The sequence below is a fragment of the Nicotiana tomentosiformis genome, chromosome 2 (genome assembly GCF_000390325.3).
Source record: "Nicotiana tomentosiformis chromosome 2, ASM39032v3, whole genome shotgun sequence".
NCBI classification, from domain to species: Eukaryota; Viridiplantae; Streptophyta; class Magnoliopsida; order Solanales; family Solanaceae; genus Nicotiana; species Nicotiana tomentosiformis.
The window spans coordinates 50205089-50230455 of NC_090813.1; the positions used below are offsets into that span (position 1 = coordinate 50205089).

The window sequence follows — 25367 nt, forward strand, 5'->3', positions numbered from 1 at the left end:
CGTAGTTCTAAGGTTACGTGGTATAGCTTAATACAAATCGTAAGGATAAATAAAAATATCAAATACAGATTGGGTTGGAAAGAATATGACTTTTGGGACTAAGCAAGATAAAACAATTTATGTAGTTTCAAAGAATAATTTTTCAATATAGGAGTATATGATGCTTGAGTTACAATGTAAGCCAAAAAAGTTGTCCTCTACAGAAATATAGACATCCTCTTTATAGTTGAGGATCCTACTTTAGATATAATTAAAAATACATAGTGGAGAACCCATGATAAATCAGCTTTTTCCTAATTTCCGCCAAGATTCTCTCCCTAAGTGTGTTTGCAACGGCTCTTGTCTGTGAGCTCGAGCTCGATCGGCCTCGGTGCTGGTCGGTATTGCTTCTAGAGCTCGATGTGGACTCGGGATCAGGTGATGATTCGAACTCGGTCTCGATTGGCCTTTGCCCCTTAAGCCCGAAATTATCTCATCATAGTTCGATTCGAACCCGAGCTCGATAATGACTTCGAACTCGGTGTTTGACCTATACCTGAAATCTGAAGCTCGTTTGTACCGTCTTCGGAATCCATCTCGATATTACGAAGTCTTTCTTCGATCCATTATGTTTCGACCTCGATCAATCGTATGAAGGCCGAAATCTATTTCGACCGTATACAGATAGTCCCCTCATTTCTCGGGAAGGATGTGATGAGAAATGATATGATTTCTCAATGGCTCGATTTGATATGCGATGACGTTTGCATCGAGCCCGACCATGACGTTCGTGATAGCTGTCTGTCGGCTTATCTTACCGAGGCATTTAATGCGTGTCAGACGGTGGTCGTCCACCGCTGCTATTGAACAGTCATTGCTTCAATCTATAAATAGCCCTTCCTTCCACCATTTATCACTTTTACGACTTCAATATTCCAAATTTTCTAAGTTCTTTTTTGGCTTTTCTGAGTTCATTCACTGATCTGTGATTCTTCTCTGCAAAATTCTTCTTCTAAACCACCAAATCTTTGTCACCTTCTTTAAATCCAAAAAATGGTGAAGACATCAAAAGCCGTCCCCCAAAAAGAAAAAACTTTTTCTTCCCAATCTGCCGCCGACAAAACATCGGTGGATCCACTGCCTGAGGAGTGTGTTTCGGTGGCGTGTGTTCTTATCTCCGATTTCAAACTCGATAAAGGTTCGCTGGTTCTCGGCCGATGTGAGCCCATATCGAGATATATTTGTTCAATAACCGGAGGGGTATATCGAGCAGATAAAAAAAGATTGTAACTGGGGGAACAAAGAAGTGGTAGTGTCGTCTCCCCGAAGAGGATATTACTACTCACGTGAAAGGGTTTTTAAGTGTGTACACTTACCCTTTCACGTTAGGTCCCCTCGCCCCTGTTATCATAGATTTTTATCATAAATACCTAATAACCCTAGGCCAAATCCATCCTTCTTTTTGCGGATCGTTATTTTGATCTGATACTTTGTGAACAAAATCGAGGGGATGCCTTTCACCCTCGATCATCTCATCCGATTGTACCGTCCTCGCCTTTTTCGAGGAGGGTTAATAAAACTTTAGCGTCGAGCTACCAAGGCTCTGTTCTCGAGCATAGACGAGGATATGGATCGAGGCTGGATGGGCAGGTTCATTCGAGTAAGGACTTCGGACCTGATTCCGACTGAAAAGATACCTTTTCCCGAGGAGTGGAACATAAAGCGTAAGTGTAATTCTGTTGTTATCTCCTGCTATTTTGTCCATTCATTTCTTTACACACCGATATCCCCCTTTTTGTGATGCAGTGGTTCCCTGGATGCCCGACGTAGTTCCCAATCTCAAGAACTGGGTACGGGATCTGGTTTCGACCTCCACATACGCCGAGCGCTCATGGCGTGACTTGTCAAAGGGGCGATGGGAGGCCAAAAATCATGGTAAGCCCCTTTCTCATATTTTTTGGTAGTTCGAACAAGTTGCTTTCCATATACTTTAATAAAATTTCTCGTATGTAGGTGTGGGCAAAGATGCAGTTTTGAGGCCCTCGTCCGTCGAGGAAGAGGCTTCGGCTTCTGTCCCAAAGCCGGTGAAAGATAATAATAGGAAAAGGGCCTCAGTTCCCGAAGATCCAAAACTGAAGGAGAGGACGGCTCGTAAGCCGAACAAAAACACCATTCCTTTGACCGTAGAATAAGTTTTGCGTCTAAGGGATGAAGAAGAAGAAGAAGAAGAAGAAGAAGAAGAAGAAGAAGAAGAAGAAGAAGAAGAAGAAGAAGAAGAAGAAGAAGAAGAAGAAAAAGAAGAAAAAAGAAAACGATGGGTCTGCGCTGGCGGCCCAAACAAAAAGAACCATTGATGCCCCACAGGCAGCTGGATCGATGGTGGTTTACCAGGCTCCACCTCGAACTGAGGATACATCAGAGAAAGATTCGGGCAGAGTCCCCGAGCTGTTGGGAATCGTGGATGTGCCTGAGGGGGCCGTTCCTGACTCTCTTCGAACCGAAGAGAACGCCCCAAGCGACTCACTTGGGGCAGTAGTAATCGAAGACTCGCCCACTTTCCCTGCTTTTTCCGGAGGGGCGATTCGGGAAGCCCAAGCATTGGGGGCCCTTGAGGTAGATGAATCTCATGAGAGAGATGATCTTTTTCATGATTTGTTTACCGATATCGAGGACGCTGTCGATACTAGTGATGTATCGGATCGTTTCCTCGGAGTGCAACAGGCTTTGAACCGGGTAAGCCTTAACTCACTTTGTTGGTAATGCTTTTATGCTTGGTTTTCTTTTCTAATTCATTTTTTCTTTCTTTGCAGGCCACAGCAGTTCATCGAGAAGCATGTTCTTGGTCTCAAACTGAGTTGCATCGATATGAGGCCGACCTTCAACGGGTTACGGAGGAGAGGAACTCCCTTAAACTCCTCTTAGGGCAAAGAGGAGAGGAAATCAAAGACCTCCGAGCTGAGTTGGCCAAGGCTCACCAAGATCAGACCGATCTATCCAAGCAGGTAATAATACTTTTAAAAGCCTATGGGCTCGATACCGGAATGATGGCTAATATTTCGGTCTCACAGCTGCAGCAGAAAATTAAGATGATCGTGAAACTCCGTAAGGAGGTCGATGTGATAAAAGCGGAGTCCTTGAAGTAGAAAATAGGTATGGATCGCTTCGCTGTAGAGAAAGAGACTGCTCGAGCTCAATTATCATCGGTCGAAAACAAGCTTCAAAGTGTGAAAGAGAAAAGCTCGGTTCAAGAAAGAAGAATAGAGGAGCTCGAGGCTCGGTTGGCCTCTGAACTTGCCAAGGCCGAATCTGACGCTGAAAAGGCAAAGGCCGATGCAGATGCACTCGTGGCCGTTTATCGGGCCGATACTGAAGCTGCCTAGGTCCAAGCAAGAGAGGCAGTCGAGACCGTCGATACTCGAGCACATTGGGTCGCTGAACTTGCTAAGTGCCGATCTCGGAAGGAGACCCTCGAGGAGATCCATGCTCGAGGTTTCGATCTCGCTGAAGAGATAAAAAGGGCTAAAGAACTCGAAGCCGATGCTAAAGCCTTGGCTTCCGATGAAGAAGATGATAATAATGATGACGATGATAGGAGTAAGAGCGGGTCCGAGAATGGGGGAGCCCGGTGGAGAAGAGACCGCTCCCGGAGATAACCAAGAAACTTAGCCCTTAGTTTCTATGTTGAAATCAATCATGTAAACAATCTTATATATATATATATATATATATATATATATATATATATATATATATATATATATATATATATATATATATTTCTTTTACCAACTTGCTTCTGTTTTGTTTCCTGCCTTGTGAAGATTTTATCCATGCCTTATGAATGTTTTCATAAAGATTTAGGCAATTTGATCGAATTTGGACTTCGTAGCCTATAACTGAGTGAGCGCTTACTCAAACTTGAAATAAGGTAGCCCATAGGCTTAGTAGTCGAGTTGAGTGATTGTTTGAACTTGAAGTAAAACAGCCCGTAGGTTTATTAATCGAGTGAGTGATTTCTCAAACTCGATATGATGTAGCCCTTAGGCTTATTAGTTGAGTGAGTCATTCGAACTCGAAGTAATATAGCCCGTAGGCATAAGGGTCGAGTGAGTGCTTGCTCGAACTCAAAATAAAAGTAGCTCGTAGGCTTAGTAGTCGAGTGAATGATTCGAACTCAAAGTAATGTAGCCTGTAGGTGTAATAGTCGAGTGAGTGCTTGCTTGAACTCGGAATAAGAGTAGCCCGTAGGCTTATTGGCCGAGTGAATGTTTCGAACTCGAAGTAAAAGTAAGTCGTAGGCTTAGTAGTCAAGTGAATGATTCAAACTCGAAGTAATGTAGCCCGTAGGCGTAATGATCGAGTGAGTGCTTGCTCGAACTCGAAATAAAAGTATCCCGTAGGCTTAGTAGTCGAGTGAGTGATTCGAACTAGGAGTAATGTAGCCCGTAGGCTTAATAGTCGAGTGAGTGATTTCGAACTCGAAGTAATGTAGCACGTAGACTTAATAGTCGAGTGAGTGATTTCGAACTTGAAGTAATATAGCCAATAGGCTTAATAGTTAAGTGAGTGATTTCGAACTCGAAGTAATGTAGCCCGTAGACTTAATGGTCGAGTGAGTGATTCGAACTCGAAGTAATGTAGCCCGTAGTCTTAATAGTCGAGTGAGTGATTTCAAACTCGAAGTAATGTAGCCCATAGGCTTAATAGTCGAGTGAGTGATTTTGAACTCGAAGTAATGTAGCCCGTAGACTTAATGGTCGAGTGATTGATTCAAACTCGAAGTAATGTAGCCCATAGGCTTAATAGTCGAGTGAGTGATATCGAACTCGAAGTAATGTAGCTCGTAGACTTAGTGGTCGAGTGAGTGATTCGAACTCGAAGTAATGTAGCTCGTAGTCTTAATAGTCGAGTGAGTGATTTCAAACTCGAAGTAATGTAGCCCGTAGACTTAATGGTCGAGTGAGTGATTCGAACTCGAAGTAATGTAGCTCGTAGGCTTAATAGTCGAGTGAGTGATTTCGAACTCGAAGTAATGTAGCCCGTAGGTTTAATAGTTGAGTGAGTGTTGCTCGAACTCGTTGATTTACCTTGAGCCTGTTTGCATAATAAATCTCGAAATAGGGGAATTTTTCTTAGATATAAGATATCGGTAAAGAAGAAATTTTTCTTTGCAAGTCATTGTACATGTGTCCATGTTTTGTGTCAGGGCTCGGGCCAACTACATGAGCATGGTTCGTTTTGACCATTTAGCTCTTACAATTTTTCCTATCAGAACCCTGTTGTTATGAAGTAACTTTCTTGCATCGAACTTGATATATTTGAGGGATAATTCCCCCCAATATTCGAGGTCGATTGTAAAGAGGCCTCGGATACTGTCGATTTATTTCTAAGTTAGCACGATCAATGGTTGCCTCATTAAAAACCTTGCCGAAAAATCCATTTGGAATAAAACCGGTCTAAGGGAAAAAGAATGCAGTGCGTGCTTTCAAACCTAGGCCTTCATATTGAAGGATCCATCCTAGCTCCTGATCGGACTCCTGCAGGGGTTAGTTTCGAAAGGTAAACGAATATGGGAGGGTCGTACCTTAGTAGTAGTATCGTTTTAGGTGCGAAACATTCCAATTGCTTGATAGTTGTTTGTCGTTTATGATACCGAGCTTGTATGTATTACACCCCATATTTTTGTACGTGGAAGTACGCCATAAGTAAATTAATGTAAACTTGGAAATGAGATGTTACATTCTGCATTTTCGTACGTTAAAGCTTCGTCGTAAGTTAATCGACGTAAGTTCGGGAATGAGATTATTTTGGGATTATAAGGATTATGCTATTTCAAACAAGTGATAAGTAAATTCGTGAAGGTAAGAGGGTAAGCAAATCAAAAAAAATAAATTTTATCGAAGTTTGACATTTTGGGATAAAATACGGCCCGAGCTAAAATACCCGGTATTTATGGACTAGTACCATACAAGGTACCACATGACCATGATAGTAAGATGTAGAAAGTGTGTTAAAAACAAGTAGTATTTTAAGTAATTTGAGATAATTTCTAATTATGTGAATAATTGGTTATTGATTGTTAGTGGGAGATTACCATGTAATTAAGGAATTAAGGGGATAATTGTTGGATAAGCTTAATGAAATCCCTATGCTCAACGTGGCAGCCCAAGAATCAAGCGAAGAAATGACTCTTAAGTCATGTAAAAAGGTAGCACATATTAAGAAGAATTTGGTGACTAAGTAATCCAAAGTGGGGGCCACAAACCATGATCTTAAAACACCTTCCCATATCATTAAGATTAAGATCTTATGTTTCCTTGCTAACAGATGAAAGCCACTGTGAGAATGATTATGATGTCATATAATTCCATTCTTGAATTAGTATTAACATGATGTCCATGGAGGTAGCAGCAACCCAATTTGGAATTATGTAATAGCAAAACGTGACAGAACTTCAAATGGCAACGTAATTGCTTCAAATGTTCCATACAAAGACTACTTAATACTATAGCAACGTGGGATTTGTAATTTTAAGGGAGTACGGTACAATCTTTCTCAAGAATATCATACAGATTGTTCCTTATTTTGATCTCGTCGTCACGTGTTTCATCGCAATTAACGTGTGTTAGAGGGATTGTCAAGAGAATCAGTTCAGGTATGTTAAGGCTATCCCTTCTTTCCTTTTGGCATGATCCAAATGTACAAATGAAACGAGAAAAATATGCAACTTTCATAAATGACTCTATTCATAGAAATACTAGGGGTGTCTATATTTCTTGATTCCCCATGTATCCTATTATTTTATCATTTGTTCATGGGTCTCAAAAAATACGTAAGTTGCTAAAGTTTATTTCATGACATTAATGAAAGGCATAATGGTATATACGCGTATATTATATGTATATGGGATATGGAAAAAGGTTACATCGTTATATATTGATGATTTTGCCCACAGTGGCCGAGATGATATGATGGGATGCCCTCAGAGGCTTGATGATGTTATGTACACCTATACCTATGCATGACACGACATTTATACGCACGTGCATGACATTAGAATTGTTTCAGAATTTACAAAGTTATTTAGACTTACAAGCGGAATTCTTTATTCCATATTTCATCAATGTCTCTTATGTATTGATCATCATGCCTTACATACTCGGTACATTATTTGTACTGACATCCCTTATGCCTGGGGACGCTGCGTTTCATGCCTGCAGGTCTCGATAGACAGGTCGAGAGTCCTCCAAGTAGGCGATCAGCTCAGTGGAAGATGTTGGTGCACTTCATTTGCTCCGGAGTTGCTTGTTTAGTCAGTATGATTTAGATGTGTATTGTTTGGTATGGCGGGGCTCTGTCCCGACCTTTATGACAATTATGTATTCTTAGAGGCTTGTAGACAGATGTCATATACGTAAAAGATTGTATGTCCTTGTCGGCCTATGTTCAGTATATGAGTGGTTATTTTGGTCTTATAGGCCCACATGTCATATGTATAAGTTTGTTTTCCCCCATGCTTTTCTTCGGTTCATTTACATATGATAGATTAATATGAAAGATACGTTATGTTAGTACTCGGTTGATTAAGGTACCGGGTACCCGTCGCGGCCCATCAATTTGGGTCGTGACAGTATGATCCTTTTCCGACGTTTTCGAGAACCTGATACGGTCCTTCCCAGTTCGGTCCTAGTTTTCCTTCGTTTGAATTTCGGGTACTGAGGGTGACTTTCCTTAGCACCAAGGCCCCGATTTTAAAATGGCGAAGCTTGGTTCTTCGATTATAGTATCTTTCGATTCACTGCTTTTGGGCGGCCAATTGGACGAGAGCAGCTTCTTGTTTTTCATCCGATAATTCGAGGCTATTGTTCATAGCCTCGTTATTTGACTCTTCTGTTGCATATCGAAACCTGGCAATGGGTTCCCCGACTTCGACTGGAATCAAGGCTTCGGAGCCATACACTAAATAAAACGGGGTTGCCCCAGTACTAGATTTTGATGTTCTATATGCCCAAAGAACTTCGGGTAGGATTTCTCTCCATTTTCCCTTAGCGTCGTTCAGCCTCTTCTTTAGGTTTTGAATGATAGTTTTGTTCGTTGATTCGGCCTGTCCGTTCCCACTGGGGTGATACGGTGTTGATAATATCCTTTTTATTTTGTGATCTTCGAGGAATTTTGTCACTTTGCTGCCGACAAACTATTTCCCATTGTCACACACTATTTCGGCAGGTATCCCGAATCGACATACGATATGATCCCAGATAAAGTCTATAACCTCTTTCTCTCTTATTTTCACGAACGCCTGTGCTTTATCCCATTTAGATAAATAGTCAGTCATAAATAGAATGAACTTATCTTTACCTGGGGACGATGGCAGAGGGCCGACGATATCCATTCCCCATTTCATGAATGGCCATGGGGATAGGACTGAGTGAAGTTGCTCTCCGGGATGATGGATCATTGGTGCAAACCTTTGACATTTGTCACATTTTCGAACAAACTCCTTTGCATCTTTGTCCATATCGATCCAATAATACCCTGCCCTGATTAGTTTTCGGACTAATGAGTTGGCACCGGAGTGATTTCCACGAGTTCCCTCGTGCACCTCACGTAGGACGTAGTCAGTGTCTCTTGGACCTAAGCATACTGCCAATGGTCCATCGAATGTCCTTCGGTATAACGTTCCATCTGCAGTTAATGTGAATTGAGCAACTTTGGTTCGTAGGGCCCTCAAATTTTTAGGGTTTGATGGGAGCTTTCTATTCTTTAAGTATTCAATATACTTATTCCTTCAATCCCAAGTTAATCTTGTAGAATTTATCTCGGCGTGACCTTCTTAGATCACGGATCTCGAGAGTTGAACGACAGTCCCCAAGCTTATCTCGCCTTTCTCGACCGATGATCCCAAATTTGCAAGTGCATCAGCCTCACTGTTTTGCTCTCGTGTAACTTGCTGTAAAGTCCATTCTTTGAAATGGTGCAAAGTGACCTGCAGTTTGTCCAAATATCTTTGCATTCTATCTTCTCGAACTTTGAAGGTTTTGTTTACTTGATTTACCACCAGCAAAAGGTCACACTTGGCTTCAATGACTTCTGCTCCTAAGCTTTTAGCTAACTCGAGACCTGTAATCATGGCCTCATACTCGGCCTCGTTGTTAGTCAACCTAGTTGTTTTGATAGATTGCCTAATAGTGTTACCCGTGGGTGGCTTTAAAACGATGCCTAGCCCGGACCCCTTCATGTTCGAAGCGCCGTCCGTAAAAAGGGTCTATACCCCCGATGATGTACCCGATTTCAATAAGAGTTCTTTTTCAACTTCAGGTACAAGGGTCGGCGTGAAATCGGCAACGAAGTCCGCTAAAATTTGAGACTTGATGGCCGTAAGGGGTTGATATTCGATATCGTACCCACTGAGTTCGACGGCCCATTTAGACAATCGGCCTGATAGTTCGGGCTTGTGCAAAATATTACAGAGTGGGTAAGTGGTCAATACGCATATGGGGTGACATTGAAAGTACGGTCTTAACTTTCTAGAGGCATTTATCAATGCAAGTGCCAATTTTTCTAAGTGTGGATATCTAGTTTCTGCTTCTCCTAAGGTTCGACTTACATAATAGACGGAAAATTGTGTACCTTGCTCTTCTCGAACTAGGACACCACTTACCGCAATTTCTGATACTGCCAAGTACAAGCAAAGTTTTTCATCTGTTTTTGGAGTATGAAGAAGTAGTGGGCTCGATAGATATCATTTTAATTCCTCTAATGCCTGTTGGCATTCCGGGGTCCAAGCGAAATCGTTCTTCTTTTTTAGTAGAGAGAAAAATTTGTGACTTCGATCTGACGACCTTGAAATGAATCGGCCTAAGACTGCAATCTGTCACATTAGCCACTGCACGGCTCTGCACGGCTTTTACGCTGTCCACAATGGCGATGTCTTCGATGGTCTTGATTTTATCGGGGTTAATCTCGATCCCCCGATTTGACACCATGAAGCCGAGGAACTTGCCCGAACCGACCCCGAAAGCATATTTCTCGGGGTTGAGCTTCATGTTGTATTTCCTTAAAATCTCAAATATTTCCTGCAAATGGGTCAGATGGTCCTCTGTGGTAGGGACATAACTAGCATGTCATCAATATAAACTTCTATTAATTTATCTATTTGTTCCTCGAACATTTTATTTACTAGGCATTGGTAAATAGCTTCTGCATTTTTTAGCCCGAAGAGCATCACATTATAACAATATGTTCCATACTTGGTGACAAATGAAGTCTTTTTCTGGTCTTCCGAGTTCATTTGGATTTGATTATACCCGGAATAGGCATCGAGAAAAGTAAGGATCTCGTGGCTAGCCATGGCATCGATCATGCGATCGATGTTAGGCAGTGGAAAAGAATCGTTGGGGCATGCCCTGTTTAAATCCTTGTAATCTACACACATTCTAAGTTTGTTCCCTTTTTTAGGGACTACAACTACATTGGCTAACCATTCGGGATATTTCACCTCCCGAATGGACCCTATTCTGAGAAGTTTAGTTACCTCGTCTTTTATGAATGCGTGCTTTACCTCGGATTGGGGCCTTCTCTTTTGCTTTATCGGTTGGAACCTAGGGTCCAGGCTTAGCCGATGCGTCGTTATATCTGGTGGGATCCCTGTTATATCTAAATGGGACCAAGCAAAATAATCCATGTTATCGATAAGAAATTGAATAATCATATTCCTGAGTTTGGGGGTTAATCCGGTTCATAGGTATACCTTTTGTTCGGGCAAATGCTCGATTAGTATGACTTGCTCCAACTCTTCAATCGTTGATCGGGTAGCGTCGGAATCATCGGGAAGCATGAAGGATCGAGGGATCCTTTGATCATCATCTTCATCGATCTTCTGATTTTCCGGTCGGGTTAAAGCTGATGTCTGTGATTGCTATTTGGCATCTTGTTCCCCTTTTGAGTCCGATCCCTTTATTGGCGAAGGCGAGGATATCAGATTCGCTTCCTCAATGGCAAATATTTCTTTTGCGGCCGGTTGTTCTCCGTACACTGTTTTGACTACCTCGATGTTGGGAATTTAAGAACCTGGTGTAGGGTCGAATGTACAGTTCTCATGTTGTGGATCCATGGCCTTCCAAAAAGGGCGTTGTATCTCATGTCGCCTTCGATTACGTGGAACTTTTTTTCCTGGATGGTCCCGGCCACGTTTATCGGCAGAATTATCTCGTCTTTGGTTGTTTCACATGCCATATTGAATCCGTTTAGAACCAGGGTTACGGGTACGACCTGGTCCTGTAGACCGAGCTGTTCTACGACCTTCAATCTAATGTTGTTGGCGAGCTATCTGGATCAATTAACACACGTTTAACTTTAGTTTTATTCATAAGTACGGATATTACCAATGCATCGTTATGAGGTTGTGTGACTCCCTCTGCAACTTCATCATTGAAGGACAAAGTTCTTATGGGTGCATAATCCTGAGTTCGAGATCGCCTTTCTCTCACAATCGATGTCTTAGTGCGTTTAAGCACCGCCCTTGAGGTGTATCGACACCGCCGATGATCATGTGAATGACGTGCTGTGGTTCTTCTTGTTCATTTTGCTTGTCGAAATCCTTGTTTTTTAAATGGTTCTTCGCTCTGTCGCTTAAACATTCTCGAAGGTGCCCATTATTGAATAGCCGGGCTACCTCCTCTCTTAGTTGCCTGCAATCCTCCGTTCTGTGGCCATGGGTGCCATGATATTCACACATTTGATTGAGAGTCCTCTGGGCAGGATCGGTCTGCATGGGTCGAGGCCATTTAGTGTCTTTGATGCGTCTGATAGCCGATACGATGGCGGATGCATCAATGCTGAAGTTATACTCCGGTAACCGAGGCGCTTCCTTAGATCTGGTAGGCCTGTCGAACCCACTTCTGTTCATCAGCCCCCGAGACCCTTGACCTCGATCACTTCTTTTGTTTCTTTGTTCGGGGTTACGTCTCGATTCATTGATTCTGTGGTTTTCGTTATATGGTCGGTATCGATCCCTGATCGGACTTTGTTCTCGATTGATATCCCTTCGAGTAACGAGTTCAGACCCCAACTGATCATCTTCGACCCTAATTTTTGATTGGTACTGATTGTACACGTCGGCCCAAGTGATAGTCGGGTACTCGATCAGGTTATGCTTCAACCACCGTGAAGCCGTCGAATTCGTTCGTTCAAACCTTGAGTGAAAGCATGAACAACCCAATCGTCTGTGACTGGGAGTAGATCCATTCGTCCCATTTGAAAATGGGACAAGAATTCCCTTAGCATCTCGTTATCCTTTTGTCTTACCTTAAACAAGTCCGACTTCCTGGTCTCAACTTTTATGGCCCCGGCGTGTGCTTTTACGAAGGAATACGCAAGCATAGCAAAAGAATCGATAGAATTAGATGGCAAATTATGATACTATATCATTGCTCTCCCTTTGACAGGGTTTCACCGAATTTCTTCAATAATACGGATTCGATCTTATCATCCTCTAGATCGTTCCCTTTGATGGCACATGTGTATGAGGTGACATATTCGTTGGGGTCGGTAGTTCCGTTATATTTAGGAATCTCGGGCATGTGGAACTTCTTTGGGATCGGTTTAGGAGCCGCGCTTGGGGGGAAGGCTTTTGTATGAATTTTTTAGAATCTAAGCCCTTCAATATTGGTGGTGCCCCCGGGATCTGATCTACCCTGGAATTGTATGTCTCTACCTTTTTGTCGTTTGCTTCGATCCTCCTTTCTCCCGATTTTATTCGTTTGGTCAGTTCTTCGAACATCTTAGCAATTTCGGGATTCGTCCCTGATTCTTGCTCATTTGATTTCACTATAGCTGATTCCGTTGATTTCACTCTCTATTTGACTAGGCTTCGGTCTACTCGGTATCTGGGTTTGACTCTGCAACTGAGCTATTGTTGCCTGTTGAGCTTGCAACATTTCAAAAATCATACGCAAGCTGATATCGTTTTCCTCGACGTTATGGGTATATCGAGCTGCAGACCGAGTACCACCATGAATGCTATTTTCAGGTTCAGAATGTAGGTTCGCCTCAATGGCCACATGCGAATTGATGTCTTTTGGCACTTCGATTCGAGCTCCAACGGCGTTGGCAAGTGGTCTTTCGGTACTGGGTGTCAAGTTATTGTTCTCATCTTGAAGACCAGCTTCGTTGTCGATAGGTAAGGCCATTTGATTGATAGTTAGTCATTGCTAATCCGAAATCCAAGATACTTTCGAAAACAAGCGCAAAACGGTGTATTTTTGCAGATTCGTATCAAATAACCACTGTTATCCTTAGCCCTATGGTGGGCACCAAACTGTTTACCCAAAAAACGAATAGAGTTGAATTTGTACGTAGTTCTAAGGTTACGTGGTATAACTTAATACAAATTACAAGGAATGCAAAATAAACGAGGTTGGAAAGAAGATGACTTTTGGGACTAAGCAAGATGAACCGATTTATGAAGTTTCAAAGAATAATTTTTCAATATAGGAGTATATGATGCTTGAGTTACAATGTAAGCCAAAAAAGTTGTCTTCTACAGAAATATAGCCATCCTCTTTATAGTGGAGGGTCCTACTTTAGATATAATTAAAAATACATAGTGGAGAACCCATGATAAATCAGCTTTTTTCTAATTTTCGCCGAGATTCTCTCCCTAAGTGTGTTTGCAACGGCTCTTCTGTGAGCTCGAGCTCGATCGGCCTCGGTGTTGGTCGGTATTGCTTCTAGAGCTCGATGTAGACTCGGGATCAGGTGATGATTCGGACTCGGTCTCGGTTGGCCTCTGCCCCTTAAGCTCGAAATCATCTCATCATAGTTAGATTCGGACCAAAGGTCGATAATAACTTCGAAGTCGGTGTTTGACCTATACCTGAAATCTGAAGCTCGTTTGTACCATCTTCGGAACCCATCTCGATATTACGAAGTCTTTCTTCGATCCATTATGTTTCGACCTCGATCAATCGTACGAAGGTCGAAATCTATTTCGACCGTATACAAAATACTTCAATATTTGTGGAATAATATGTCTGTTTCAGTTTATATACAAGCCAGCACAATTTGGTGCAAACCGAATCAATAGCTTGGAGAAAAGATCAAGAAAAGGGAGAAGCACGAGCATCATTTCTATATATAAATAAATATATGATGAAACAGAATAGCAAGTTGGTCAGGATGGCCGAGTGGTCTAAGGCACCAGACTCAAGTTCTGGTCTTCGTGAGAGGGCGTGGGTTCAAATCCCACTTTTGACAATTTCTTCTTTTATTTTTGGGCTTCAACAGATTTACTCAATGTTTATTAGGCTGTGTCTGGCATTGACAAGAGCATAAAAATGGAGTAGGCTTATTTTACGCTTGACGAAAGGGGAAGAATCACAAATAGGAAGAAATATATACACCAAACTTTTAAACATATAAAAAGCTAGATAGATTGTTTTTATGCATTAGCCTAAAGTGGGGCTTTTGCATCTATACCTAGTTTCAGGGTCACAATTGAACTTATAACCACTTTGCAAAAATATTTTCAAGGCTACCCACTTTACGATCAACTTCAGACTTATCGGGTCTGAAGTTAAAAAAAAAATTAGTCTGAAGTGAAAAAATTGCACTTCAGATTCAATTAAGGCCAAATAGGCATGAAGTGCAATCAATGGTTTCATGCACTTAAGGCCAATAAGTCTGAAGTGAAAAATTGTACTTCAGATGCACTTAAGGCTAAAAGGTCTGAAGTGCAACAAATGTTTTCCTACACTTAAGGCCAATAAGTGTGAAGTAAAAAATTACACTTCAGATGCACTTAAGGCCAAGTAGGTCTAAACTGCAACCAATGGTTTCATGCACTTAAGGCCATTAAGTCTGAAGTGAAAAATTACACTTCACATGCACTTAAGGCCTTAAGTGCAACAAACGTTTTCCTACACTTAAGACTAATAAGTCTGAAGTGAAAAATTGCACTTCAGATGCACTTAAGGCCAAAGGTCTGAAGTGCAACCAACGTTTTCATGCACCTGAAGTATAACTTGCCCAGAAACAGAAATTTATTTTTCTAAATTTAATAATCCAATATACGATTTAATACCTAAATCTACTCCAAATGAGCTCAAATTTGAAACACAACCTCCAAATCAAGAACAAACTCCAATCATCAATTTGTCAAAATAACAATAAATCTAACGAACCTATTTTGCAATTAAGAAAAAGAAGAAACCCTAAACAATAGTAAAAAATAAAGTGTCATAACAGCTCACTACTATAAAACATCATAAACTACCTTAAAATATGTTCATAAACACTATATAAAATCATTGTTAGTAGAAGAAGAAGAAGAAGAAGAAGAAGAAAGAGTAGAAAAAGGCCTAAAGTTATTTAAACAGTGGGTATAAATTTTAAAAAAAAATTAAAAAGTGGGTACAAGGCAAATGAAGGCAACCATACAGGACACCACTGCAATTTTTCGCCCAAAACGGAGTCCGACAATAATGCCATATTATACTAGGATGACATTCAGTCCACATGATCCCAAGTTCTCGTTGTTAATCAAGGCACAAAATCATTGGTCTTAACATGGATTCAAGAGTATAATAAACAAATTTTACGAGGAAATGTTAGATCCTTTATCAATTACCTTTTTTTTAGTTACTTATGTAAATTATGCTCCCATCCACTAAGCTATTTCTATTGATGCTTAATAACAGAATATCCGAAAACAAGGAATAACACCAAATAATATTAGTGATATATATCCTTATTCATTTGTTTTTATCGGTATTTTGAATGTATAGAAAGTTGTTGCTATCCCATTCATTTATAAGACTCTTGCTACTGTTGTAATCTATATAAATAGAGACATTGTCATTAATAAAATGATATACAATTGCTTCATCTACCAGTAACCATTCACTAGAAGTTGCTGAGGTAACATTTATACTGCACGATAGTTAGAATTAGCTCAATTCACCCAAGTAGATAAATTGCACTGAGTTAAACTTCATTATTATTGTCAGCCATTGTCAAAATTAGAGGTGTAAAATAGGCGGGCTGGATCGATTTTGGACGAGTCAAAATGAGTTGAATTTAAAAATGGGCAGGTCAAATAACCCGCCTAAAAGTAACTTGGGTTGATATGAGTTGGGTCAAGATGGGCTAAAATTTGGGTTATAGCCTAACCCGCCCAACTCTTACCAAACTTTAATTAATATGTATTATTTTTTTATGAATTGTATAATTATTAAATAAGACTTTTTTTTCCTTTTATTATGGTCATATATAACATATCAAACAAAAAAAAATATTTCTAAGATATTTTGGCAAAGTTACTCATGGATCAATTTGGGCTAAAAACCAGCCCAACTTTAAATGGGGTGAGATGAACTAGGTCAAGATGGACCGAATTTACGGCAAATGGCGTGGGGTAGCCATTTTTTAACATGGTATTTAGTTTTTATCCATTATTTTTAATGATGAGCAAAAATAGCCACTATTCTATTAAAATTAATAAGAAAAGACTTTTTACCCTTTCTTCATGAATGTTGTGTAAATATTAAGGACACGATGTCGTTAATATTTACACCGTACACATGAAATTAAGGACGTCATGTCCTTATTTAAACTGCACATATGAAATTAAGGACATGATGTCCTAAAGTTTAACAACGGAAAGTGCAAATACGGGACACTTTGTCCTTAATATTTACACAGTATTCATGAAGTTAAGGACACCATGTCCTTAATTTTTACACAACACTCATAAAGTTAAGGACTCTATATCCTTAACATTTACACTGCACACATGAAGTTAAGGACACCATGTCCTTAACATTTACACTGCACATATGAAGTTAAGGACATGAAGTCCTAAAGTTTAACAACAGAAGGTGCAAATACAAGTTAAGGACATTATGTCCTTAATATTTACACTGTACACATAAAGTTAAGGACGTCATGTCCTTAACATTTATACTGCACATATGAAATTAAGGACATGATGTCCTAAAGTTTAACAACGGAAGGTGCAAAATACAGGACACTTTGTCATTAATATTTACACAACATTCATGAAGTTAAGTACATCATGTCCTTAATATTTACACAGCATTTAATAAATGAGCGCGTCAATAATCAGCCCAACCCTGGGCAGGTTGGACGGGTCATTTGGCCTTGGGGCAAATTTGTCAGCCAAATTGATCTTAACGTAAATTAGCTTATGACTTCTGTCATATAGTATGGTAATCGAATGAAAATAAAGTGATTAGAAAAGAGGAATGAAAGAATGAGACAAAGGATTGATTGAACTCTGCCGTGTATATTTCACTTCCATATCTTACAAAATTGGTTTTCAAGAATAGGCATATCTTTACAAAAACGGATGCCTTAATACTAATGTTCAATATCTTCTAAGGAGTAAGGATGTTAAGGAGGCAGACTCTGTTTCTGATCAATAGCCTTGACAAGCTATCCGTGCCAGCCTCAAGCCCCTGAAGACCAGAATTTAATGTGTTCAACTTTCTCTGGATCATTGGTATATCAGCTTTAAAATCACTGCCGTCAAGGTATGAACAAAGGACAAAATCAACACATTCCACCTCGTTGATTGACTTTTCATGTCCTTTAGAAGCCAATGATTTTGTGACAAGCATCTTTGATATCAATGACCACCCGTTTTTCTTCGCCTTTGAAGCTGGCGCGGACAAGAAAGATAGTTGGGATCTTAGTACTGAGATGGTCAAGACAGATACTTCTCTTAGCAAAGAAAGTAGCTTAGATAAAGACTGATCTAAATCTACTTGAGGAGATGATCCTATCTTGCTTTCTATTTGCTTTAGAGCTTTAAGACTCTTGGCTACATCCTTCTTCACTTTCTTTCTAAAACTAATATACGCATCGACGCAATGTTGTATGCTTGAATCTCCTACTTTCCTCCTCAATACTGATTGAAGATCTTGCACTTGTTCTTTCATCATCAAGACCAACTCCCTCGTCGTGCCACACGAGTCTATTAATCCAACCGACGACTCAAGAGCTTCTTCTACTAATCTTCCCATTTGATGTTTGAGGAGAGCTTGTTGAGTTGTCGGGGACTCGAGAAGATTTTGAACACAATTATACAACTCTGCTAGCCCTACAATGCCTTTTTGAATGGTGTTTAAACTAAGAGGAGTTGCTGTTGAAGAAATTGATGAGGATTCCCATGTTTTTAGCCTGTTTAGCTCAATCTCAACTTTGAGATACTCTAGCTGTGTTCGAGAAGGAAAACTAATAGACCTAACATGACTTGAATTAGCCATTTCTAAGAGTTGTTATGTTAGCTAATGCTGAAAATAACTCAGTGATCAAGTGAATGCTAGAGAATGATGCCTTGCCTCTACTTATATCAAAGCTATTCCAATGTGGAATTATTGGATCTCACTATATTTTCAATGATTGTAGTGGTGTTTATTGGTGTAGCCAACAGCCGGCATTCTACAATTCTTTTATTTCTTGGCTCTAAAATAGGTTACATTAAGTTCTAGTCCTTTTCTCCAATAGTGATTTTCAAACTGATATATTTATATTGTTGCCGCCCCAATCATTATGTGAAAACCGGCCTCACTTCCACAGAAAAAAGCATCTTTTAGTAGTTACTCCTACTACAACTCTACAAGTTTCAACAACACAAGCTGGCTCTTGATTCTTGCTGGATAGAAAGAACCCAAATCCAAGATTTCCCAATTAGTAAACTCTTAATTTCACCAGGAAAAATACAATGTGAAACACTGGATTTTGTGCTCTTCAATTACAGCCTTGCACAATCAGTGTAGTCTCTGCAGTTGTTCTTAAAGGGTTTTTTCTGCAAAGAGAAACACCCGTTCGACAAAATCCACTGCCTATTGAAATATTTTAACTAAAACTGCATGTCTGGTGACAAAAGAAAATTGTGGCTGCTTCATGATACAGAGGCATTAAAAAAAAATTCGAACAATTTCCAACAAATACTCTATCTATTTTATTCATTCTGGATATTAATTTACTTAATTGTACAATGCAACTGTGAGTGGAAGACAAGAGGGGTTGCTCTAGTGGTGAGCACCCTTCACTTCCAACCAAGAGGTTGTGAGTTCAAGTCATCCCAAGAGCAAGGTGAGGAGTTCTTGGAGGGAAGGAGCCGAGGGTCTATCGGAAACAGCCTCTCTACCCCATGGTAGGGGTAAGGTATACGTACACACTACCCTCCTCAGACCCTACTAGTGGGATTATACTAGGTTGTTGTTGTTGTTGTTGCAACTGTGAGTGGAAAAAATCATTTTCAGTTCATAGTGCTCTATGTCAGATGGAATGCTCATAACCAGAGGCGAAGCCGGGATTCAAAATTTATGGGTTCTCAATTTGCAATGGAACTCATAGTTCGTCTTAGTTACTGGCTTCACAATTATACTTATTCTAATACAAATAAGAAAAAATTAATGAGTTTGGCCGAACCAATACCTACTAGGCTACTGCTCATACCCATCCATTTTGGTTTAAAAATTTGCTTGTAGCTGTCTTACTATTAATGCATGTCTTTTATTCCTTGTTAAGTACTAATCTGATTATTAGCTATGAAACTCCTAAAACCGTTAATCAATAAAAGCTTAAACATTGAAGCTGTTAAACATCATTAGGACAGGAATCTAAAACTGATTAGGTGATGTTTAGTCAACCATAAACATTCTTGTCTTGATCTCTGTCACTGTCATGTTTTTCTTATAAGGAAGAATATGCATTAAATAATTCAATAATTATTTTTAGGTATTATATTTTTGCATTATAATCGTTGCATATTTTCCTATGAACCAAATAATAATCCCTAACAGATCAAGCCCAGGGTTGGCATCACGATCTGTATCTAATCATTATACCATTTGATTCCTAAATTATGGTGAGAAGATTTAGGAGTGTGTTATATCCGTACGTGATAATGTTCTCCAGTACAGCTAAGTACCAAAAAATACTTTAGTTGAATAAATAATACAATTCTTTCTTCACGATGATTAATTAGTGCAGTATTGGTATTTTATTTTTTTAATTTGAACCAGAAATTGCTAGGAGTATAATTTTATGCAATTATCAGCACACATGATTGAAAAGTTATCTTTGCTAAATTAGTCAGGGTCGACATGATTAGTTTTGAGTTAGATTTGAGAACAGAAATACAGAAAACATCCGATTTCTGATGATAAACAATAGAATGGTTCAAATATATCAGGAAAAAAAAACTATGTTATGAAGTTTTGTTGTGTTTTTCTTTTCTTCACTTTGTATTGATATTTTCTAATTTTTATGGAATATATTTTATAAATTAATGGTAAAAAATGATAAAATTAAATATTTAGGCGCCGTGTTAAAACTAACTATGTGCTAATATCCACAATATATATATTCTTCATATTAATTATTATATTTTAAAACACAGAAGATAAGACTATCTTAAAGCTCTATTCATAACATTTTCTTTTTAAACACTCTAATGAAGATTATCCAACTCAACGAACGCTTTTCTCCAAACATGATACACACAATGGACAATTGAGCTTTTGGAATGCATTTTTCCAGCGACTTACAAAAATAAGGTAGGTCATATAGAAAAGGCGACCTACTGTTATTAATTCACGGCGAATTCCGATTCTTCATAGTGGTAATTATAATGAATCACCAAAATTTCATGCATTTTATTTCGAATAGGATGTGCTAGCCCAAAATTGTGACACCAATTCTCATAGTGCTTACTATACAAGCAACAGAGTCCTCAACTGTATAAACTCTACAACATTAAAGTAAATAAATTCAGTTACATTAATATGATAACAAATCATTTTATGACTTTACTAGTCTGATGAAATTAACCCAAAAAGAAGCAGATGGACCTAACTTGACACTGAAATTCAAGAGCTTAAAATGAGGTATAGGTTCCGTGATAATTTCAAAACACATAAACTTCAAATTTTAGTTTCGCCTCATTTTTAGAGTTATTTGGATACTAAAATAACTCAGTGATGAAGTGAATGCTGAAGACAAAATGAAGCTTTAGGTCTACTTTAGTGAATCCAATTTCATTGAGCAAACAGAACCCATGCAAATTAAGCACTGTGGTCTCCTCTTCTTTTTCCACTATCTAATTTGTTTTTGTGTGATAGAGTCTTTTTTTTTTTTTTTTTTTTTTTACGTAAACTAAGAGTCCACGACACTGTATAGAGAACCTCTATCAGTTCCCACAGAATATAGCAGTAAGTAAATAACACAATGATATTTACGTGAAAAATTCCCATCTCACGGGATTAAAAACCACGACCTACACTCGAAAGATTTCAACTTCACTAATTGAGCAGCTTTAGATTACAACATATTTTAACCTAGGAATTAAACTCTTAATCTCTCACTTACTTATAATAATTCTATTACAAAACTAACCACTTGACTAACTCTAGTCAAAACAACTACACAATTTATGGTTTATAAAGTGTCCTACGAGATGCTTCTAATTAAGCTGAGTAAGAGTTACAAGTGAATAACATGAACAAAGACACAACAATATTAAAGAACATATGAAGTAATCAATGTTGGGATCTAGTCCTTTGTTATGTTATTGTTTTGTTCTTCAATGCCTTTGGAGAATGAAGGCGGCTGCACACTTGAGAGTAAATGATACTCCATTTAGGTTTTGCAAGTGTGTGTAATCACTTGCCTCATGTTGGTAATATATAAGTGAGGTCATCAAAGCTGATGCAAGGGAATGTCCGGTACACACAATGCTTCAATAGTGTTGTTATACTGTTGCGTGTGCAGTGCAGTAAGAACTGTTAGAGTTGATTTATACTCTGACCAGAGGAATTGATCTCTATATGTTTCCTTTGTTGTTTCGTTATCTGATTTCATTGAGACTTGTGCCAGACCTTTGACTTGTTGCTTTAAACGCGAAGAAACCAAATATATCAGGTTCTCTATCTGATTCTCACATGAAGTATCTTAAATCATGGACACATAACTTATCACTTTTCTTTTTGGAAGGGAAATGGGGAGGTAATTACAGTGGGGATGAAATCCTCACCATAAAAGTTCAAATAGCCAACTAATAAAGCGACAGTAAAATTCTCAAATAGTGAGCCATTTGCCAACCGTAAGCAGCCCTTTTTTTTTAATTTTTTTTTTTATAAATCTTGCTGTCACAAAATAGGCTACTAACAAATTGATTCAATCAATCTGGGGTACATCATCTCAGCTACAGAGGGAAACAGGACAGAAGAATGCCTTTTTTGCCACCCCAATCATCACTGAAAAGATTAATTTCCTACTCTACAGTCCAAGAGGCAGATTCTAGCAAGTTGTAATTTTGTCGGGACAGAAACTTTGAACTTTTAATATCCGTAGCTGGCTTATGGTTTTAAATCGTGCATTCTTAGATTTCTAATACTACCGGTTGTTTGTTTTGCTTCAATTATCTTATTATTTTGTTGTTGTTATTGTTTCTTTTTTTATGGCTTCTCCATTACTGCATTTAATGTCTATTGGAAACATCTTCCCTACCTTCATAAGGTAAAGGTAACGTCTACATACACACTACCCTTTTCAGACCTCAGTCAAAGTTTGTTTGTTGTTGTTGTTGAGGTTTTAAACAGTGCATTTTGAATAGCCACCTTCAAGCAAGGACTCTTAATATGGCCCAAGAATTTTTATGAGGACCTCTTTATGCGGAAAGATACACTTGCTGGAGGGATCACTGCCACTGGCAATATTTTACCATGAACTGCATGTGGTTACAGATGATGTAGCTGCTTCAGGCGACACTCTACATTATTTATAAAACAAATTCCCTAGTTCCTGCATTTAATCTGGCTACTTTATTTCAAAAAGATATTCATGACGAAAAATTCTTTTTCTTTTCATTACTGTAATACAGAGGAGTGGAGCTACATGGTCCACATAGTCCAAAAATTATAAATTATGCTAATAAGATATGAATAATTTTCTGCAAATAGAAGCTTCTAATGTATAGTGGCAAAAATATCTTCAAATTCTTTTTAGGCTATGGGTAATTTGAATCTCAGATGTAACATCCTTGTATTTTTCTAACCCTGTCATTAGATTTAATGACTCTGCGGATCTACGATTTGAAGTTTATGAGCTTCTACCACAACCTCAATATAATTTTCAATGATAATGGATTCATAGTTAAATTTTTATATATATATTGTAAGTTTCTTAATATATATATCGGGTTTGGACAAAAATTATTTGGTTCACATGAATCTGTAACTTATAATCTAAGTCCGCCCTGCCGCTACTGTTAATGATGCTCCCTCCATTGTCATTATGAAAGAATGGGAGCACCATAGCTTAGGTTCTATCTAACAACCCATTAATAGAAGTGGATTTGCAAAGATGAAATTTTGTCCAGGTGATCAGGTTCAGTGTTAGTATTGATCAGGTTTGCAAATTAAATTTTATTGTCATTTCTTGTCCCTCCAATTGTTAATCCTACATAAAATGACGACTAATGAAGCGGCATTAACCGTAAACCATGAACCTTAAACAATTTGGGCAGAAAAAGCTGAAACAATTGAACATGTTTTATCAACAATGGTCATCCATGTTCCCATGTGGCTATGATTACGTTGTGATTTGTAATCAATTAGTAATGCTAGTTAAGTGCTAATTTTTTCCACAAGACAAGAAAATAATTAAACCAAAAACATCTTGTCTTCTCTTTTTGGCCATAGCTTCCATCTCACATAATCGTACAAGACATTGTCCTTTAGCAGGTAATTATAGATATTGAGGATTCTACTCAAATTGTTACAAACAACCAACGCAATTCATGCATGTGGTTTTGGTGTTAATTGTTGGTAATTTGAGCTTAATTCAATGAATTTTGATTATAGATTCGCTCTCTGAAGCATTGCTCGCTACTACTTGGAGTATATCTTATTCCAATATTGTCAGTGCAGAGTTGCTTGCTTTACAGCATGATGACAATTATTAATACTTCGAATTTATGGATTCTGGAACATGAATAAAAAATATAAAATACTACGAAATATATATTATCTAAGTTGATTAGTCCCATTAACTTTTACTATAATTTTTTCATAAAAGTGGAGACGCAGGTCGAGGATATATCATGTGATTTGAGCGTAGTCCCATTAACTTTTATAATTTTTAATTAATAGGTGTAAACAACAAAAATATAACGAAAATAAAAAATGTAGATAATACATTAAAAATTATATGTAGTAAAAAACCGAAAAAAGCTCAACTGATTTAACTATCTAGGATACTAATATATGTGTTACATAAAAATTTGTTGATGAAATATTCTTAATGATAGTCTGATATAGGGGTGTTCATAAACACCAAAAAAACCGAACCAAACCTATAACCGACGAAAAAACCCGATACTTTTTAGGTTTGGTTTGGTTTTGGTTTTGAATTTTAAAAACCGATCAAATTTGGTTTGGTTTTGGTTTTAATCAAAAGATAACCAAAAAAATCGAACCAAACTGACTATAGAAGTAGCTATTTAAATTTATTATTATACCTATATATATGTATATTTTTATATAAAGTTTCTAAAATGTTATGGTACATATTAGTAGTTTGTATTTTAAGTCTAGTTCTTTGCTATTACAATAATCTAATTTTTTGTTTTTACATTCTAGTTTGATTGGTAGTTTGCTTTTGCTAATCACAAGAATTATTTTATGTTAAAAATAATCGATTTTTAATTGAGTACTTAAATTATTCATCACTATTCAATTCAATTATCATCAATATATCATGGTAAGTGATAGATTTCTCAAAGAGCAATTGGTTTGATAGTGTTACGTTGAAAATGTAGTCGCCGGAATATGTGTTTGGTAGTGTATGTCTCATATTTAAGAAAAAACCGATAAATAACCGAAAAAACCGAAAAACCGATAAAAACCGAATCGCTAAAAAACCGACTTAATTAATTGGTTTGGTTTGGTTCCAATATTTTAAGAACCGACTTACTTGGTTTGATTTCTTTTTAGGAAAAAACCGATCCAAACCGAACCATGAACACTTGTCTGATAGATAGAGCGTACATTACGGATAATCTAACACGTAAAAACGTACATTTAGAGAATTTTAGGATGTAGGAGACGAACAATTTGAGGAGTAAAGCATGCATGAGCTAATGGCTCACTCCACTCTATCAGATTTTTGTTGGAATTAATAACAGTGAAGGTGGTTAACTAAACAGAAGAACAAATAGCAACAATTCACCGAAAAAGAAGAGAGTTTAGGAAGTGAAAAATGCATGCTATAGGGCAGGTATATATTCTCTTTAGAGTAGATATCCGCCGCTACCTTGGTGCAACAGCCGAATGACGTCCTACTCCAAAAATACAACG

General features: G+C 38.3%; 1 protein-coding gene and 1 non-coding gene across 2 annotated transcripts; one reads left to right on the top strand and one right to left on the bottom strand.

The window, feature by feature from the left end:
* The first annotated feature begins 14151 nt into the window (after nt 1-14151).
* Nucleotides 14152-14235, top strand: TRNAL-CAA (transfer RNA leucine (anticodon CAA)). The gene has a single exon. It is a non-coding gene; the product is annotated as a tRNA-Leu (tRNA).
* Nucleotides 14236-17268: 3033 nt separating this feature from the next.
* Nucleotides 17269-18298, bottom strand: LOC104096597 (uncharacterized). Its single transcript, XM_009602982.3, has one exon. It carries the CDS (start codon nt 18264-18266, stop codon nt 17376-17378), a length of 891 nt encoding a protein of 296 aa, XP_009601277.1. The 5' UTR covers nt 18267-18298; the 3' UTR covers nt 17269-17375.
* Nucleotides 18299-25367: the final 7069 nt, after the last annotated feature.